Raw genomic sequence first — 20,654 nt, forward strand, 5'->3', positions numbered from 1 at the left:
ATTTGGTCGCAATCCTGGATGACTGAAAACCCAATACGAGGTCTGCTATCAATCATGATATCGGTGTATCCCTTGTAGGTTTTCTTGACGCTGATTCCATAAGTCTTGTTTCCATATACGCTGACATGCTGAACACCGCCCTTGCTCAAACCTAAAGGGGAAAGCGCAGCATGTAACCCAATTCACTCCAATTCCCTCGTCATGGTGTCAGCTTTTAGACAACTAGCCCAATGCTTTTCGGAGTGTAGCTTATTGCTGTTCAATGGCACAAATGGGACCGTCAAAGCCTCCACAATTAGTATGATGCGATATATATTGCAACACAAGTTTACCTCTACTGAGCGTCTTCCATGCAAGAAGTGACACTACTGCGCTATAATTGCCAATATGAAACTCACTGCTCTTTTCTCATCGCTTTTCCTTACCACGTTTGCTGCTGGCGAGGCAATCCATCTTGTAAACTGCAATGGTGGCCCGCAACCGATATCGATGGTTGCTGTAAGTGCACCTTGTATTATTGTTGCATCCACTTGTCCTCACATTCTTGCAACAGTACTACGCAGACGACCATAACCCTACCCAGCCCCCGTCTGACAACGTTTGCCTGATGTCTTATGGCCCCTACTTCTACTGGGAGACGGGGATATACGAATACTGCAAGTTCCCGACTGGTGTCGAGTTCAAGTTCAATATTGAAGTCGTGGCTCAGGCCCCCGGAGTCGGTGACTACTCGGATGTCGGGTGTGTATTTGGTTCCGAGTAAATGGGGTCCTCCCGAGAACATCCACTGATCGACTTGACAGGTATGGTTCCAATGGGTATAGGAAGTTCAACTGCTTCAAAGATGACAAGCATCAACTCTTTTCGGGATCTCGCTACGGAACATGCTACAGTATCTACTACTGTCTCCCTTACTAGCACCGAAATGGAAGTCGGCGACTGTGCTGCGTCATCTGGGGTGCTGTGTCGGTGATGCTGGTCTTGTCTGCGAGGTACCTAGCTGGGCTGGTCACAAGAGAGTACAATACAAGTGTCCAATGCGTAGTAACATGTTGTCGGGTGTGCAACTGCTAGCTATACCGCCGTGGGTCCGCTTAGACCCCTTTCCATTAACGGAGCTTCATCCGGCCTTACACTGGCTTACGAGACGCCCAAATCTGAGGCTTGTACTCTCGCCGTACGCTTACTACATCAGACCTTGGCTTGAACGTTCTCATCGCTGTGTTCTGCCCCGATCCCTTCAATTGGCTCGACCTCGCTGGTCTGGTTCGTCGACAGAACGTACTCTTCTTTGTCGATATGACGGAAGGTGAAGTACTAGAAAAAGGTAAGCATCAGAGAAATTATGAGTAGCGATCGATGGCGAGTTCTTACAAAGAACACAGTAACGACAGCTCCAATGATGGCTGGCGCTCCAAAGTCCCAGACGAGGTGTGGGTCGACGATCGCGGCCGAAGCGGCCAAGTTGACGATGTAAGCGATGCCGGTATTGAATAGATTGATTGCGGACACAAGGCCTCTCATGTTAATAGGCGCTCTTGAGTAGGCAATGCCGTACGCTGTATCTTTATCAGTCTATGAACGAGACTTTGCGGGACTTCCAACTCGCTTTCAAGGTCATACCTGGAACGTTGATGAAGAGTTCTGAGAATCCACCAAGGGCATACGGAATAGCCTCCCACCAGAGCGAGATTGGCGATACCAGCCCCTCTTCAACGCATAGAGGGTCTGACGATCCGTACCAACCGCAAGGGCTCGTCTGGTAGGCCTTATAACAAAGGACGCAGTATCCTACACCCGCGATGGTGCTAAGGAAGAAGCCAGTCGTGATTCGAGCAACTGGGCCATAGCGAATCTTGGACTTTCGAAGCAGCGGGTACAGTCCGTACTGTTCACGTGGCATATTAGACTTGCACAAGGACGCCACTGATCTGGATATGACGAAAGAAGAAGACTAAGCGGAAAGACTTACATTTAGAACAGGGCCGAGGCAAATAATACTGAGTGAGTTGAAGTTGCCAATGACATCGTTTGGAACGCCATTGCCTGTGAGCATAGTGCCCAGAAAATTGGCCGAGCTTCCAATACTATATGACCAAGAGTCAGCGCCACATCATCTCAACTCGCTAGAAGGGAGCTGGGTAGAGCATACCCATTGTCGTTCCAGAACTGAACAGGAAAGAAGCAAAACATGCCAGTGGCTTGCATGGTTCGTTTAACGTCTTCCACAAAGGCATCGTTATAGTGCGTCTCCGGCGTCAAGCCCTTCGCCGCAATGACCGAGGGCTTCGCGGCGTCCCACCACCCACGTCGGCCAATGCGGAAGATGCCACCGTTCCTCAGACAATGGCTAATGACGCGCATCAAATTCGGAAGGTCCGAGCCACCAGGCTTATGGTGAACCAGCCGGGGCTTCAGCCAGATAAGCAATAGGGGCAGGGGGATATACAGGATCAAAGGCAGCAAGAATGCCAGCCACCATCCAACATTGCGCGCTGAATAGGAGGTCGCAGTCGACATAAAGGCGCCAATGTTGATCAAAAGATAGAACCAGAGCATGACTCTCTCCGTGCTGTGTTCCGGATCCTGGATGACCCGCTCGCCGGACTTGAGAGTGACGACCTTGGGAACATGAGTGGTCATTTGATCCAACAACAACGGTGATACGTTTGGTTTGAACATGGCTGTGATGCAATTGTCAGTAGACTAGCGGCGGCCATGTATCGAACTGTTACTGACCGGCTCCGATGGCGAGGATGTAGACTCCAATGAAAAAGGGAATCTTCGCAGTCCCGTTCTCAATGAGCTGCTTCGCGCCGCCGGCAATGATGAGCACATGCCCGACACCGCACACCAACACACCCCAAAAAATCATATTGTAGCGACCGAACCTTGTGTCGGCAAGGTAGCCGACGAAGAGCGGGAGACAGTAGGCCAGCAGGTTGAAGGACTGGCTGGTGGCGTTCTGTAGGGGGGGTCAGCAAGGCGTGGACCAAGTGACATGTTGGACCGGCTTGGCATACCGCCACCTGCTCGCCAAGCCCCAGGGCGCCCTGGGTGGCTTGACTTCCGCTCGGCACCGCTCCGTAGCCGTTGCCGCCCTTCGGCAGAGGGCGGTTGATGTAGTTGGTCCAGATCTGGGCACATCCTGGAGGACTGTTAGTACGGAGTCGTACACAAGCAGCCCGTACAGCCCGTACCGTAATAGGATGCGCGCTCGCAAAACTCGACGGCACAGAGGAGGTAGGCAACCGTCGGTAAGCTCCCAGGAACGCGGCGTAGGGTGGCCAGCTCTTCCTCGGTTGGTTTGCCCTCGTAGTCGGCATTCAGGATGGCCACATCGTACGTCGGAGGATGCTTCTCGCCGTCGCCGATGGACGGCTTCTCGTCGGTCGAATGAACGGCATCGTCGGCGCCGACTCGGTCCACAGTCTTCTCCTCTGTTTCTCATTAGCAGGCCCACCATAGAAGGGCACATTTACATACCCATGATTCGTTGCTCTTGCTGACTAGTGAGCAGTGACAAAGACGAGCAGGACCAGTGAAAGCAGTGTCCCTGCGAGACCATCGGCAGACTGTGTCGTTATATAAGAACCATCAAGCACTTCTCATTTCTTTAGCCCTGCGCAGTATGCTGCTCACTGAGGTGTGGGCATTATGATTCGCCCGGTGGTATTGCCCAGAAACGACGCATGACCGCGAACTAGGCGGGTTAACCAGCAATGCCATGGTGAAAGATATGTCAGGGGTCTGTATTAACCGGTACAGAACTTCCTCGTTCGTGCTAGCCTAGGTTCAATGCGTCTAGATCGGTCCTCAGAGTTGGGTGTTATCTCGTGCGGCAAAGCCGGCATGCGCCATTGAGCGAAAAGGGGCGGGAAGATTCCGCTACTTGACGTGCGGACTGCCGATGAAAAGAATCGCCACTATCATGCCCAACAGAACAAGGAGCTTGACATCTTTGTTTCTCAAATACTGTACGCGAAGCTGTATTCAGCGCTCCCTACGCACGACTCGTGCAGATGTGGAATCAATTCATCCAGAGAGGCGACTTTAAAGCGCACACCTTCAGGAGTGGAGAGTGGAAGTGTGATGTTCTGAGTGGCGCCTCGCCCCCTTGTCCGAGTCCCCACCTCCCCGGATCGGCCTTGCTCTCACAGGGGCTTGGCGATAGCGCTGCTGCAGAGGAGTTGCGGTCGCTTCCGCACACTAGCAGGGGGCGTTCTTGGACGCTGGGATTCGCGTCTCGTGATCCCTCACCTCGGCTATGAGGACGTCTCGGTTCGTGCATCACACGGATGGCGAGGCCGTTGACAACACTAAGCCCGCGGATGATGCGAGCTGCCTTGAGACCCCATGTTGTCCCATTGACGAACGCACTCTGATGTGTCCGCTCCTTCGGGCAATTTGCGGAGGCCTGGCAAGGTCCAGAGCGGAGCCATTGGCGCCCAATGGGATGGTGGAGGAATGATCTGATGAGCGGCCCGGTCGCTCGATAAACGTGTGTCGCCAGGGATGATGATACGTGACACTGTCCACGGAGCTGGTTAAATGTGGCTGGGTGGCCTAATGCAGAAGCAGGGTCCCTTTGCTTCGCGACGTCAGCTCCAGAAGGATATTGGAATATCTGGGCCTTTTGGCAGCGCACGCCACTGGTCTTATCGGCCATTAGAGTGGCGCTAAAACGAGGGGAAGACGCCCCCATTTTTGCCTGCATCCCGAGCTTCCCCCTCGATGTCGCGAGGAAGCCGCTCATGGGTGACGCTTCGAGACCTGGTCGCGTGGATGTATTACTTCATAAAATGGCGTTGTGAGCGGCTGCCCTAATTGCTTGGCCCTTGGCTTGTGTCAACACCCCTTTGATCGTTTGCCAAGACGGATACCGGCCAAGGGACGCTGCTGCGCCGCGGGGTCGGGCAGGCAGGGGCAAGGCAGGGTCGCGACAGATTGAGGCATTCTCAGTGGCTGACTTCAAGTTACTTCAAGCTGACAAAGAGTCCACCGCTGCCCATCGCCGCTGTCCGGCGACTCACTAGTACAGCAAGAAGCATGTTTGTTCGTATCCAGGATCGCAAGTACATTGCAACGTGGATTGTATACAGAGTTAAATTAAGCGCCCTGCATGCTGTCCAACACGGGTCTAGTTCTCACGCAGAGCCCAAGTGCTGTCTGCCGGAATGGCTCGCTGTCCGCACCCCTTTCTTGTCGAGTTGGGAGGTTTTCGAGAATAAGGTGTTAAGTGTTCTCTCACGTCTGTAGTGGTTCCAGATTTCTTGTGAAGATGAAGTAGGACACAGAACCTATCACGAAGAAGGCGGTGCACACCAGCCGGAGTAGCCATGTACTTATGTGGCCAGGCAGTGGCCCTGCGAACAGGCACCAGAGACAGCTGCCGATGCCGCCGCGTTTCATCCTGTCGTGGCCGTATCAAACAACTTTAGCATCCGCTTGCAGGCCCGGTTCCATCGGTAGCGTTAGGCCTGCTCGCGTACGGCTAATGGCAACGTCCACGTTCCGGCGTATCGCCAGTTCCGACACGTGCCAAGCTTTGCGCATTCGTGTCCAGATGAACTCAATATGGTGTTCAGTCAATTAGCAGACGCGTTATCAGAGTCAGAAACCCCACAGTGTCAATGCCCTCTCGAGATAGCGGGCATGGCCGGTTTTGAACTTTTCCAGCTGTTCTGCTGACTGGGTCGCGAGGTATCTGTCTGTAAACCAGAAGGCCTGACATAATTCTTGCGAAAACCACCACAGATCAGCAACATGGCCCGCGCCATGAATTGTTGATGGCTTTTGTACACCAGCCTCATTGAGCGCATAATCCCACACCAGCAGGAGTTCAAACTTCGGATCCACGCTCTCGGGAAATCCACTCAGGAGCCAGTCTCGAACGGGCCCCTCTGGCTTCGCGCGCCCTGGCAGAACCTCCCCTATGTCCCAAAAGGAGAAGAGGTACTCAGAGATGGGCGCGCCAAGATGGGAAAAGTCAAAGTCCAAGACAGCGCTCAAACGGTACGTCGACGTGTCGAAAAGCATATTAGACAGGGCTGCGGTCGACGTTAGCCTTGACTCCACTGCCAGCGATCGTCAACACTAGCTTATCGCCAACTCACCCAGGTCACCATGTACCATTACTTGCTGCTGCTCTGGTACCCGAGCCAGTTGAGCCTCAAGCCCATCGGAAAAGAACGTTTGCAGTCGCTTTCGCAGCTCGGGATATTCGCGCCAGCCGCGCAGGTGACTGCTTCGCTCGGTCGCTTCAAGCTGCCATTCAAGCATGCCCCTTAAAAAGTTGCTGTAGCTAGAGAACGGCCCACCACAAGGTATTACGCTTTTAGTGCTAGTCATCACGCCATCCTCATCAAATGTGAGACCACCGAAGCCTTTGACACTCTCGGGAAGCCGGAAGTCCTGGAAAGCTTTCAGAACGGCCGCGATTTGATCAAGGACAAAGCGCTGGGTCTTGTCGTCCAGACTTTCAACATCCTTGGTGCTCAGGGTCTGTCCCTCCTTCCACTCCTGTAGTATCCAGCGATTACCGAACTCGGTCCCGTCGCCGTCCGCCCAGTCGAAAACTTGCGAGATGAGAGAGGGATTGATCGAATAGAGTGCATTGCGTCCCAGAGAGAGGAAAGCAACTTCATTTCGAATGCGCACAGACTCCTCCAAACTCACGGCTCCTCTAGGGAGACGGAAAATTAGTCGAGACGTATCAGAGGGAATCGGGCATGTGAAAGGCCTGGGAGAGATAGGTCCCAGCGGCTCCGACGGAGGACATGAAAGGTCAATCCAATAGACAAAATTGTGCCTGCTTTCTTTCGTTTCTTTAATCACGAAAGTGTCATGCTGAAGACCAAATTGGTCCTGGAGAATGCTCTCTGCCAGTGCGGTGTGCTGACGTGTAAGTGCCATCTTGTTTTGAGCTGCTGGCCTGGAAATACAATTGCAAAAAGTCGCAGCTGGGTTTGGTACTCGCTATTTATCGTAAACGCTTGCAGGAGTATGGTGTGAGTCACCCCATCTAGGCAGCCAACGTCAGGCCGTGCAGAATTATTGTTGAGGAATACCGTGGCCAAGGCGGGTTATAAAAAGTCGCAGCAAAACCTCGGTTTCCGTCTTACCCCCGCCATCCCTGATCCTAAATTTCTTGCTCAGCAACTCCGTCATAAGCCAAGTGCGTGCGGATCTTCGGAATTGCACATTCGCAACACCTTGACATAGTGGAGCGGTGTATTTTGAGTGCCCATAGCATAGTATTCACTTGACTGCGTAGTTTTCCGTGTACTTCCCCGGTCTGCCCCTCGTGGAATATCTGTCTTCTAGGCTAATATAATAAGGCAGAACCTAACTGCTGCGAGAAACATCACTGCCCAATCCTAGGGCGCCACGTCAACAGGTTCATTCGCACGGGCCAATTTATTAAGGGCATGACCGAACTTCGGGCCGACAATAGTGTAGGCAAATTTCAGTAAGCAAAATTGGGCAGCTAGCGCCCTACTTTCGTAGCCTAACATCTGCTCTATACAGGTCTAAATAAGGTCTATGAATATTATTAAGAACAGCTTATATATCAACTTAAAAGCAGGACCGAATTAGGGACATATTAGAGGCAATAGCAGAAGGCTTACATGGGCTTTACTTAGGCATTCCTTTATATTATATCTTATACAGCTCTACTCCCACTTCGGGCTATATACCAGCAACTCATCATTATACAGGAGTTGGCATTCACGCCAGGCTACTCCAGCCTGGGAACAGGACGGTTATATAAGCTGCACGAACTGCTAAAAGGACTGACTCTCATTCTCTCACGCTCCTTTCACTGTATGGTACTGGGGCCGTACGCCTGTATAGACCCATATCTCAGCCTAACGTACTATACAGCATTCCGATAGGCCCGCCGCCGAATTAGGGGCAGGATATGTCGGTCACAAAATCGCCGTGGACCGGAATGAAGTCCAAGAACAAACTTGAGACAATTCTAAAGCTATTCAGCATGAATACGACTACAGATCGCATTATATGACATCAATCCCTAGACCGTGATGCCCCCAGTTGTCCACGAACCGCAGAAAAGGAGCTGAACTGCTGATCTATGCCAGCCCAAATGCTTTGGCAAAAAACCCTGCACTCTCCTCGTTGAGCCATCTGATCTCCTCGTCTGGGTACGGTGGGTGGTCCCGAAAATGCGACGTCTTGCTAGCTGAGACCTCCAGAACCCGGCCAGTCATCTGTGAGTCGTCGTTGAGGAACACATCATAGGCCGCCATCATCGTATCAAGTGACGTAACGTATTTTTGTGGAATTACGCCCAGGAGTGGAGCTGTCATGTTGCTTGGTGTGAATCCGGGCAGGATAGTGTTGACGGTTATGCAGTCGGACAAAAGACTGGGTGCAATACTTCTTGTATAGCCGACAATCTGCGTTGCAAGTAAGCATATCGCCAAGTGACGGTGTAGCCTAGCAACGCTAGTTGAACGCGAAATTGCCCCAGGCCCCAGATTGTGGTTGTCAATAACTTACTGCGTGTTTAGATGCTGCGTATACGGGATGACTTGGCATAGGGTAGATGCCGGCACCCGACGAGGTCAACACCGCTTTGCCCGCGCCACCGCGACTGCGCACGTAATGCGCGAACAGTTGCAGCGAATAAATGGCTCCGAGTAGATTGACCTGAATGGGGTCAAGCGTTGGCGGCGTGAGCTCGTCTTCTTTCGACTTGCCAAGGAGTCCATCAAGAGATGCAGGCGGATCAGAGAGGCCGGCATTGGCAGCTAAGAAGACAATGCCTCCACTGCCTGCCCATACGTCGGCGCGTTTGAATAACGCATGTTGCTGATCCCAAGAGCTGACATCTGTCTTGACAAACAGGACGTTCTCTGATCCAAGCTCCGTGGTCGACCCATCCTCTTGGATATCAGCCATAACTACACGCCATTTCCTTGTTTGAACCAGGTACTTGCTGAGTGCGAGGCCGATTCCTGAGCAAGCACCGGTAACGATGGCCACTGGGGTAGACATTTCGTTCTGGAGGGGCTATTTGACCATGATAATGCGATTCTTAGGGTGCGAATGACAGTGAAACAATATCACAATTTGCGATGCCCGTCCGGCGGCGGACCTAAATAGTGTCCTTATCGAGGCCCATACACCATGTGGGACTCCCACCATAAGGTCGTCGTCAGGTTAGTGCTGATGGTTCCTCATAACAGACAAGGGGTTTGAGGCTGACAAGACCACATGCGTCGCCCGTTCGCAAAACCGCTGCGAGGTAAGAAGAAATAGACAGGAATCGCATCGCTGTCTACATGGGCCATCCAGATGGCACGTATCGTTGCAATCATGAGGGCAAACGTCACTTCGCCGTACAAGACGCTGGAGCAAAGGGTATTTTGCATTTTGGCGAATTGACCAGGGTTAGCTAAAGATTCCAAATAACTTATCATGCAATGAATAGAAGCTCATCGATCACGAGATTCCTGAATACGTTGCAGTAGTGCTGATCTCACTTGCCACTGACTAGTTCATTGCGATAAATGAGGTGATTCGGCCCACAGAAGCCATGGCTATAGGAAGAGAATTTCATTTAACTGTCAAGCCGGAGGACTGGTATAAGATGCAAATCATGTACATGGTTACGAGTAAAGGGTTAAGTCTGACACATGTATATGTCCCTGACTGTTCTCCGGAATGCGGGATATCCAAAATGTCAAAGGCACCTATGGTACGAGTAGTCCTTGGATGACACTCAAGACAATCTTACTCCGTTCTATGACCGGGTATGGTACGACCCCTTCACGGGAGCTGGTAGAACACGTTTACTATTTTGAAGTAAAACTTGTATCAATTGCTGTGGAACAAATGTTCAACGATGCAAAACTTGACGTTGCAGCTTTTCATGCGCTGACCACTGAACAGGCGCTATGCCGCAGCAGAAGGTCCCTCCAGCTTCTCAGCGTGTAGCAACTGCACGTACGTATCCTTCATCGTTTCAGCCAATGGTCTGTACTTGAGGCCCAACACCCTCGCCGCCTTGCTGCCATCTACAGTGTACGTTGGCTCCACGAATCCTGGCCTGCCCTCAGGGAGCCGTTGGGACAACTCAGGGAGTTGCGTCCTGGCTGCGTCTACCGCAGTCTGGTAGTTGAAGTTCTGGCCAACCCAAAACCTGTGACCGCCTGCCTCTGGCGTTTCGAAACTCAGTATGTGCGCTGCTGCGACTTCGCGTACATCGGCAAATCCGCCAAAGTCAAACGGCGGAATGTCTTCTGCCTTCAAGAGATCGTAGAGAATCTGGATTGATTCACTCAGGTGCTTAGTTGTTGTCAATTCGGTTGCATAAGGACCGAAGATCCAAGGAGGCGTGACAGTGACCAGATCGAAGTTTGGCCGATTCTCCGTCATCCAATCCCACATGGCCCTTTCGGCTAGAGCCTTTGAGGCACAATATGCCACCACTCCGTCTGCGGTTGAAGCCTCTTCGAATGTCACTGGATTCCAGTCTTTTTCGTTGTAGACGTAGCCGGGGCGTTTTCCTTTCGAGAGGTCACACACCGATGCATGGCTTGAAGTGACAACGATACGCTTCACGGAATCGCCCCATTGCTGTGCAGCTTTGAGAATGGCCAGCGACCCCTGTATCGCAGGCTCTAGCAGGTCTTTAATGTTGTCTTCTGGCTTGAGCACAAACGGCGATGCTGAGTGGACAACCCCCGAGATTCCCCGCAGAGCTTGTTCATAGGACTTGAAGTTCGTTATATCAGGCACGATTGCGTAAGACAGTTGGGCAGCGCTCTGGGGAAATTGTGCCGCGATCTTCTTGGCAGACGAGTCGCTTCGGGCAGTCGCGCGAACATTGTACCCCTTCTCCAGTGCTGCCTTGATAAGGTGGCCTCCTAAATAGCCACTTGCGCCTGTAATCAGGAGTGTTTCAGCTGCCATCCTGGGGCAATTTCGGTCAAGGCGAGTTGTCTTCTGCTGTTCTCGGCTAGATTCGGTTCGAACCAAAGCATGAAGTGTGTGCAGAGATGCATGGGCGTGGGCATTGAGACGAACAGACGAGGTTTTTATACGTCCGAGGCGCACGCCAAAATCACCCCGCGTATGACAAGTTCAGCCACTATTCAACTATTGAGGGACATTTTTACGTGCTGACCACCTTCATGTTCAATTTCCCTTCAGAAAGTATGCCTGGTCTCTCCGACAGTCTCAGACATGATGGCTTGAATCGGTTGCACGACGTGGCGGACTGCAGCCTCGGGAAATCTGTAGCAGTCCCAGCGAGTATTAAATTACCCGGGGGCTGAAGTCCAATTATTGCGTGCTGCACGAGAATCCAGCCGTGGTGCTATTGGATGTCATCCGGCGCATCCGAGTTCTCCGACCTCTCCGGGGTTCCAGCTGCTTACGGTAGCCCAGCCACGCAGCTGGCTTGCATAAGACAACCATGAAGCGTCTGTCAGAGTCAGGTAACGACACCATAGATACTCATGGCCATGGCTGACACTGCGGAAAGTACAGCGTTTGCTACCGCAGCATATATATTCAGGCGTGGCTGGTGCTTGTGTCGGCCGCGTTTTTGCCATCCCAAGTTTGGGCAATGTCGGTGCATTACACGGCAGGACAGATTGCGACCAGTATGGCCTCGGCCCCCGGGCTATATGCGGCAGGGGGGCTAATGGGCCTGCTGGCGACTGCCTTTTGTGCGCCAAGCTCTTAGCGCCTCTTGGGGACCTCTGCAGGCTCTCGTTTTACGTTGTCCTGCTGCATCCTGCCAACGGCCCTCCAGCCGTGCCATTCCATCGCGGAGCCGCTCGCCCTGGTCTCGCCGCAACGCCCGTTGATTGCAAAAGAAAAAGAAAAAGAGGAAGATCTGCTGGGGCCACTGCGCAGACCGAAAGTCCCGGGGTACTCCAGGGGCCGATTCATGTACGCCGTGAAACTGCTTATCACTATTTTGACAGTTGCATATCTCTATTCTTACGCCCAGGCGGATGTCTCACACCGTCCCGCAGGCTGGGCCCACGCCGGGAATTGAGACCAGATGGCTGGGTAGACAAAAGGTGTCATGGCCAACGAGGCGGCGGCCGTATTAATCGAGGGTACCATGGGCTGCGGTGCTACCGCAACAATTGGAGGCACTGCGGCCGCCGGATTCAATAGTAGTTCTCTTAAATAGTAGCCACCATGTTTGCTGCAACAGGCGCAGAAATGGCACTGTGCTTCGTTGCCCCGCGCGCAATCTAAGGTCCCTCGGCGGGTGTTTCTCCATGGTTGGGGCAAGGAACATAAGAAAATAGAAAATTGCGCATGTTTAAACAGGAACACAGGCTCGCACCGCTGAAGAGGGCCCGAATAACGAGGCGGCAGGGTGCCGCAAGGATTTGCGCTTACGCACTGCGACGGTACTATTGTGCAACGCAACGGGGTTCCTCTCGCTTGAACCGTGAGATCTCATGCTTTGTCCGTCATGCCTAACCCTAAGGTCCTTACTGCTACTCTCCCCACGTCTCATGTGTCGGGATCCAGGCTCACCGGGGGAGTGTGTGAGAAGCCGCCATGCGGAGCTATTGAGCCACTGTACCAAAGCCACAGAGCCACAGCAGACCTTGCTACATCGTGCAACCACCAGTGTGCAAGGCGTCATTGTGCGTGGTCTGTGTCACGTCGGAGATGCTGTCCTAGAGCCGCCCGGCATTTGATCTTTACAACGCGGGAGGCGCCTTTCCTGCCACAGTGACGCATGTTTGATCGTACATTTGGCGCTCTGCTTGCCGAGCTTTGGCGCCTTCGCTGAGCAGCAAGGTTGCGGCATGGTTCGTCGGCGACCACGGTCGCCACTCCCAAGCAGGCGTCGTGCGTTGCCGTGCGTACAAAATACATGCAGGTAACAGGAGAGATCGTCCTCATTTTGCGCGACCCCGCCTGGCCCGTGCTTATGACTGCGTCTGGGCCAATAAAGTCGTCAGACGCAACCAACACCGCAGTTTCGCGTACCCCTCAGGTAGGACGGCAAGATCGCCGTCGCTTGGTCGAGCTCGAACGTCGTGGTGAAATTGAGGTGTCCAGCCTTGCAGCATGTCCAGCAACAAACATGTTGAACATCCATCGGTCGCATGCGAAAATGCCTTCGATGCCTGCAGCGATGGCCCTGCGCGAGTCATTTGGCGATAGAAAGATCCCACAGATATCGCGAAAAATCACCGCCTGTGTTTCCTGTCGCAAACTCAAGGTATAATTCTGTCGCCGCGCCTCGTTTGAAAGTAGCTGATATCTGTGAGAAGATCAAATGTCATATGAACAGTAACAAGCCGCCATGCATGGGTTGCACAGCCAGGGGAGTCACTTGCACCATCAACAAGAGCTTGCAATCTCTCCTAGAAAGTGATGCTTCGTACGCAGTCCCCTTTTCCGGAAAGTGACATCCTGGACACCGCTGTTGACAGAGTCCTGGTTCCTAGATGGAAGGAGGAAATGGAAGATCGGCTCACCAGGCTTGAACAACTCATGTCAGCCCCGGCGGCAGCCCGGTCCGACATTCCCAATCAGATGCGGCATACTCGACCTCAGCCTTCCGGCGGGGAGTCTTCGCTACCCGGTGGACACGGCTCAGTTCACCCTGACTCACCAGATTCTCCTCACCCCGCTACCCTGAATCTGTCATGTAGTCTGGGAGGGTTTCCGGCCTCTTCAATGACCAACGCTTCGTTCAAAAGCTCAACGCCTGGACGTGGGTTCGACTTCATTTCACAGCAGCTAGTTCCAGTCGAGGTTGCCGAGTTCCTCTTTGCTTTCTACCAGCGTAATATGGATCACTATGTGCACGGAATTCTCGCAGACGCAGACTCGCTACTGACAATTCGGATGAGATCGTCTTTGCTTTTAGTCGCAATTTGCACGGTTGCTGCATTCTGCTCGGGGTCGGCCTATTACTCCACTCTCGTCCAAGCACTGCAACAAACTGCGCAAGAAAAGGTGTTTGCCAGTAATCACGAATTCGACGATGTCCGAGCTCTTTGCATTGGAGCATTGTGGCTACCCGAGATCTCGACAGCCTTGAATGGACTGGGTAAGCTGAATCTACTGGTCAAATCTGCCGGTCAAAAGTCCGTGAGCTAATCTTTCGGGGAAGCCGTTAGAATTGCTACCGAGCTGGATCTTCATAGATGCATTACTAAGATGCCACATACAAAGAGGGAGTGTTACGATCGAACCCGGCTCTACTTCCTCGTGTACTTGTGCGATCACCACTGCTCTCTCAGTCATGGAAAGCTTCCCCTCACGCGAGACTTTCAATTACTGAAACGTCCTCGGGTTTTCCTGGAAACTGCATTCGCATCGGAGTCTGATCAGAAATTGATCAGTCAAGTCGAGCTTTGGTCCATATTTAATCGCGTGTTCGATGTATTCGGCGGTGACATCGACAGGTGCATTGCGACCCAGAGACTTGCCGAAATCTCTTGCCTCAATGACTTGTATGAGCAATGGTACAGCGAGTGGCTTGGGGTTTTGAAGTTCGACACCAGCAAAGCTGAGCCCTCTAGACGCATCTTTGATCTGTACTACCACGCCGCGAAGCTATATCTTTTCTCACATGTCTTTCGGGGCCAGACGCGAGAAGACTTGGAGCTTGGCAGCGAATTGCCAGGGGATGGCAACGATTTCGCCCACCGCGCCCTGGAACATGCGTTATCTGTGGTTTGCAGCGTCAACAACGAGCCCAGAGATCGACTCCAAAACCTGCCCTGCTATATCGGAGCGGTAATTGCATTCGCTTCGGTTTGTCTTGTGAAAGCCGCCAATAGGCAAAGTCGAGCTACGTGCGCCAACGACGAGCTTGACATTCCTAGCCATCTGCGCCACTTGGTTCGAGTTCTTCAACCTACTCCAGGCGAGGACCGGTCCGGCCATCCTTTGTTAGGCATTGCGAGGAGTCTAGAAGCCGTCATGCTGGGAGCACAGCAATTTGATCATGAGAGACATCTGGCTCAGGACTTGAATGGGCTCCTTGGTTTTGATCTTGGCATGGATGGTTTTGGCGCCTTCAGTGGCGACTTGGAGCAGGCGGCGACCTTTTCTCTGTTTGATGCGTCGTGAAAGACGTAGCCATATCTAATCTCGCGGTAAAGCTAGTAGTTGAGCGCCAGATCGAAAATGTCAAAGTTCCTCCATCTCTTTGTCTCTGAGGAGCTCGTTGACTCAATCGCGGTTGATCTCAGGAGCGGAATCTGCTGCTCCGACAAGCCTCCGTGTGTACGGAGTCGATGGCCTTCCAAGTTGGACAAATCGTGCTCTTCTCGCTTGCTCCCAATGGCAAAATTCTTCTTGGCGATAACCACAATGTCTCCTTCGCGATCCAACGGCATCTCATAGACAGATGCTGCCTCCTCGCCAGTGAGAGCCGTCTCTACCTGAGGAAGTTCACGGCAGGCTGCGATCATGTCACTTACAACGGAAGTGTTGGTCAGATGAACTCGGACAAAGCCTCCAAGTGCCCCGTGATGCTTGACAAACGGATCCGTGATAGGACAAATGACCTTGGCGCGGCTCTCTGGCCAATTCGAATCCAGGAAGTCGCCCAGGAACAGGACATTGGGCTTTCCGTTTTCATCAGCCTTGTCGCTCATCCCGTGATCTCCAGTTACGGCAACAACCGCTCCCAGTTTGACAAACTCGCCCAGCCTCGTGTCGATAGCGTGCATGAACTCATTCGCCTGTCGAGATCGCGGAGCATACTTATGCTGGATGTAGTCCGAGAGTGTCAGATAGAAGAAGTCCGCACGGTTCTCTTGCAAGAGCTTCAATCCGGCATCGAGGACGAATAAAGATAGTTCTCCGGAATACTGCGAGGGTGCGGACTGGCCAAGCCACTCTTCAACCCCGTGTATGCCGTGCTCGACATCCGTGCACTCATTTGCGCACTGGGCCGAGAAACAGATTGATCCCTTTTCAGGAGACAAGCCATGCTGAATGATGCGCCGGAGCTTGTCCTTTGCGGTGATGGCGGCAACTCGAACTCCTGCGTCTGCTAGTCGGGCAAGAATCGTCGTCCCGCGCATGGTGGAATCATCCAGAATCATGTGCTCTTTCCCTGTTTCCTTGTCCAGGTAGAAGTTGCCGGATATGCCATGGAAGCTGGTGGGAACCCCGGTAATGATACACATGTTGTTGGGATTGGTCAACGAGGGCATTGCACAGTCTGCTGTCTCGTGGAACCCGCTTTTGACAAAGGTTGCCATCGTCGGAAGGATGCCATCTTCAACACCAGCTTGTAGGTACTCCGGGTCGAACCCGTCAACGCACACAACCACAGTTGGGCGCCGCGGTAGTCCATAGGACTTGCCGTGCACAGAGACAGATGCAGTGTCTTTCGTAGAGCTCATGTTGGATGGATGATGAGTTTGTACTTAAAAAGCCTATAGTTTCGTGGGTCGTTGGCTGTTTGATGGAAGCCGCAGCTGCTTTATAATCTCTTACGGTCGGTCTGCGTGCCGTGGAGACGGCACCAAGTCCGGTCCCATTGTCGTTGTCCATCGACTCCAACCTGGGCGGCCGGCGTGCCGTGCGGACGGCAAGTTTGCCGGCTCCACCTTTGTGTCGGCGTCAAACCCGGTAACCACTGTGGGTGCCTCATTAGCTACACGAGTCTGTTCCAGCAACTCTGCGAAGCAGGTAAGTAGCCGCCTCGTGCTCCGTGTGGCTGGACGCGGTAGTGGGTCGTTATCGAGCGCGATGACCTCTTCAGCGGCGGAGCTGGCGAGACTATACAACCCTGCCGAGGGCGACTTGGATAAGATCAGAGCTAGGTGAGTCGCCGCCGCCGGTATTCGGCACTTGACAGACTGGTGAGACAATGCATCGTTCGTCACATTTGATGCGACGCCCACGCCCTTTTGTGATGAGCGCGGCGTGGGGCAATCGGACGGCGTTTGCCCCGTGCGGCTCCAATTGCGTAGCAAACCGACGGCACCCATAGACCACTTATGCTATGATCGGCAAATGTAAATATAAGAGCAAAATGTGACTTTTAAAGGCCTATAAAAGCGCCTTTATACCCGTTTTGACCCCTATTAACGCGTTATATAAATTATATGATCTCAGGTCTTACCGCTTTCCTTTTTAAGCTACTAAAAATGCGTATAGAGAGGAAGGCATCGAGGATTTACGTAATATAACCGTTTTTCGCGTTTCCTTACTATAGTTAGCTGCCTCGTTATAGCCTTTTAAAGCTACTTATGATACCCTTATTTAAGACCGAAGAGACCGGCGGTAACGACTATATTTTATAGTTTAATAACCTTATTATCGCCTTCTTTAAGCTATTAAGGTAGGCATAGGTTAAAGGGCGGCTTAAGTTATATAAGCCGGTCTTTATAATACCTATCTTAATCGATATAATAAAGGCGTTAGCGTTAAAGTTCCTTACCGTTAATTAGTCTTTCTTAAGGCTTAAAGGTTAATATATATACTTAAAAATAAAGACTTAATATTATAAATATTTAACCTTATTAACTAGCGTTATTATAGATAAGTAGATTAATAGGATTAATATTATAGACGATTAGTAGATAGCTATAAGAGCCTACTTTAAGCGATATTATAGCTTATTAAGGTCTTTAAGTCTACTTTATATAGATCTCTATCTTAAGGTCTTTAAAGGCAATTAATTAATAGGGCTTTATTTAATAGATATAATTAATATCGAAGGAGTTAATTAAATAGGTAATATAGAGACTATTAATCTTATAAGTAGTAGTAATAATAATAAGAGCCTTATTAAAGTTAGTTAGTATTTTAACCCTTAATCTCTAACTCCCTTAACTATTAAAAGAAGATATATTAAATCTATAGCGCTCTTAAATTATTAAAGGTATTATTTAATAGTTAAGTAAATTAAGAACTATATAAATAGCGTTATTAAATCAATTAAAGGTTATAGTAAAAATATCCTTATAGCTATTATAATCGATAATATAGTTAATAAGCTTAGAAAAGTAATTAAAGATAATATTAACTTATTTTAGCTTTATAGTTAAGATACTTTTCTCTTTACCTATAAGATATAGAAAGGATTAAATATATTTACTTAAAACTACCTTAAAGATTAAAAGGCTAAATATACTTAGATTAATTAAATAAAGGCCGATTAAATAGACTATAAAGTTAAAAGGGAGGTTTACTAGACTTAAGATACTTTATAGGGTTAATGAAGAAGTTAATACTATAATTAATTAATTACTCGATTGCGATATTTAAATTCGTTAAGAAGTAGTATTAAGAGGTATTAAAAGTAATAAAATTATAATAAGTCTATTATAGTATTAAAGACTGAAAAACCCTACCTTTTATAGATTAATTATATCTAGTCTTAATTATCGATATTTTTCTCTTATTATAATCTTAAGGTATAGCTAAGTTATAATAATTTAGGCCGCTCTATAATTTAATAATATATTATTAAGTAAAGTTAAGGTATAAATAAGCTATAAAAAATAAATACGATAAGGATATATTAAAGCTATAAGAAACTATATAAATAATAATAAATAGGTTATTACTTAAAGGTAAGGCTATTACCTAACTATTAAATAGCTATATATATTTTATTAGGGGAAGAAAAGCACTAAATAGCGAAGTAGGATCTAATTATATAATGCGCTCTAGTCTCGGCCCGGAAAACGCGGCGCCTTCTCTTAGAAGCAAGAAGAAAAATAATAAGGGCAGAAAAGGGGTAACTCGTAATACTTAATAGGATCTCTACGACTAAGGCACCTTTAATGGTCTAAGGTAGCTTATACGAGAGCTCTCGTCGTGATTAAATGAATAGAGTCTTTAGAGCTCTCGCATTTATATATACTGCAAAACTATACGGGAGTTAAGTTCGTAAAGTAAGGCTATCTATTATAGCGTAAGGTATTATAACTAGGGCAACTTAAATAGGGCAAAAATAATATCTATTATCGGCTATGACTATAAAGGCGTATCCTCCTATCTCCTCCGAGAGCGGGGAAACTGCCCTCTTTATACGTACTCCGTCTATCTAGCTTATAATATCTTTACTTACGGCGTTTTTCCTTTTATAGGCCCATGCCATTAGGGGCTGCACTCTTTTCCTAATAAAATATATAGCTCTATTTAAATAGTATATTTAATATTATAACTTTAACCTTATATATTATTACTTTATAAAGCCTTTATAATATTATATATTACCTTTATAATACTATAACTATTATATTTTATTCTTTATTATTAAAAGAGTCTTTTAATATATCTAATAGATCGGCTTTATTATTATACTTATTAAAAATAAGGCCTTCTATATTAACCTAGCCCTTAACGCGCTTAGAAAGGTATTTAAGGTATAAAACCTATATTTCTTTTACTTTATTTATTTATTATTGCCTTAGTATTAACCCTTTTATTATACTATCTACCTTTACCTTTAAATATATTAAAATATTATTATTAATATTATCCTTAAGTTCCCTTACCTTCCTTTTATTACCGTAAAGCTTAATAAAGTTCTATAGGCCTATTATAATATATATAATCCGAATCTAGTCCTTAAGAGCGTATTTAATAGGATTATTCTATATAACCTTAAATTTCTATTTTACCCTCTTAAAAGTTTATTCTATGATAACTTAAAGTCAGGCATAATATAAGTTAAATAGCTCTTTAGTATTAACTAGCGGATTTAGCGCTAAATATTAATCTTATAGATAGTATTATATATTTATAAACGGTATAATAATATTACTTAAATTAGCGAAGCTAGAGTTATTAAGATAAAACTAATACTATAGAATTTAAAGTTAATAAAATACTATAATATTAAATAACGTAAAGTTATTTATATTACCCTTATTACTAGCTAAAATAAATATAAAGTATCTATTAAGCCTTACTATAATAAGTATATTTTATATTAATATATTCTTTCGATTAAAGAACTAAGCCTTAATAGCCTATAATATATATATAAGTATATAGGTTCTATCTATAGCGCCGATATAAATAGTAAATATACTACTCTTTAAGTCTTCTATAACTCGAGGTATTATAGCGTTATTAAATAGCTATTAGATAAAGGTAATATATAATACTTTTATTATATCGAGAATATCCTTAAATATTATTAAAATCATACTTTAGCTAATCTAGAAAAAGGAGGCAGTCCCTCTTTATATCTCTATATATCTAACAATAAAGAGGAATATTATTAACTTATCCTCTATAAAGAGATATCGTAATAGCTATAAGTTAGTATTTTCTTTGAGCTAATAATATAGCTTATCGAAAGTCCCCTTTAATATATAAAAGAGGTAATAAAAGATACTATCTAAGACCTATTTTATTTATAATACTTATTAACTAATAATAATAAGGCTATATAAGCGTTAAGTAAGTATTATAGTATCTTAAACTATTTATCGTCTCAATTATTACGTTATTATAGTTATTATTACGCTTAAGACTATAATAGATATATTAATAATAAACGCACTACTTAAAATAAAGGTCGATAATAAAAGGGTTATTTTTAAGGTAAGTTAAATCTATATATTATATATATTATTATAATTCTCTTATTACTATTAAATTTATATATAAAATAAAGGGTTAATATAATAATAATATAACTTTAA

General features: G+C 48.1%; 5 protein-coding genes across 5 annotated transcripts; 1 reads left to right on the top strand and 4 right to left on the bottom strand.

Annotated features, from left to right (window-relative positions):
- Positions 1-489: 489 nt before the first annotated feature.
- On the top strand, positions 490-918 carry PLICBS_007914 (uncharacterized protein; the record flags this gene model as incomplete). Its single annotated transcript, XM_018328153.2, has 3 exons — positions 490-498; positions 554-741; positions 804-918. The coding sequence occupies 3 exons, from the start codon at positions 490-492 to the stop codon at positions 916-918; spliced, it is 312 nt and encodes a 103-aa protein (XP_018173286.2).
- Positions 919-1,191: 273 nt separating this feature from the next.
- On the bottom strand, positions 1,192-3,490 carry PLICBS_007915 (uncharacterized protein; the record flags this gene model as incomplete). Its single annotated transcript, XM_018328154.1, has 9 exons — positions 1,192-1,317; positions 1,375-1,559; positions 1,624-1,888; positions 1,973-2,087; positions 2,153-2,684; positions 2,740-2,965; positions 3,024-3,148; positions 3,201-3,440; positions 3,487-3,490. 9 exons carry the CDS (start codon positions 3,488-3,490, stop codon positions 1,192-1,194), a joined length of 1,818 nt encoding a protein of 605 aa, XP_018173287.1.
- Positions 3,491-5,613: 2,123 nt separating this feature from the next.
- On the bottom strand, positions 5,614-6,135 carry PLICBS_007916 (uncharacterized protein; the record flags this gene model as incomplete). The annotated part of the gene is made up of 2 exons (XM_018328155.2): positions 5,614-6,050; positions 6,117-6,135. 2 exons carry the CDS (start codon positions 6,133-6,135, stop codon positions 5,614-5,616), a joined length of 456 nt encoding a protein of 151 aa, XP_018173288.2.
- A 3,789-nt stretch (positions 6,136-9,924) lies between these two features.
- Positions 9,925-10,944, bottom strand: PLICBS_007917 (uncharacterized protein; the record flags this gene model as incomplete). Its single annotated transcript, XM_018328156.2, has 1 exon — positions 9,925-10,944. The coding sequence occupies one exon, from the start codon at positions 10,942-10,944 to the stop codon at positions 9,925-9,927; it is 1,020 nt and encodes a 339-aa protein (XP_018173289.2).
- A 4,187-nt stretch (positions 10,945-15,131) lies between these two features.
- PLICBS_007918 (uncharacterized protein) lies at positions 15,132-16,241 on the bottom strand (the record flags this gene model as incomplete). Its single annotated transcript, XM_018328157.2, has 1 exon — positions 15,132-16,241. The coding sequence occupies one exon, from the start codon at positions 16,239-16,241 to the stop codon at positions 15,132-15,134; it is 1,110 nt and encodes a 369-aa protein (XP_018173290.1).
- Positions 16,242-20,654: the final 4,413 nt, after the last annotated feature.

The sequence above is a fragment of the Purpureocillium lilacinum genome, assembly GCF_023168085.1.
Source record: "Purpureocillium lilacinum CBS 284.36 DNA, scaffold_5, whole genome shotgun sequence".
Classification (NCBI taxonomy): Eukaryota; Fungi; Ascomycota; class Sordariomycetes; order Hypocreales; family Ophiocordycipitaceae; genus Purpureocillium; species Purpureocillium lilacinum.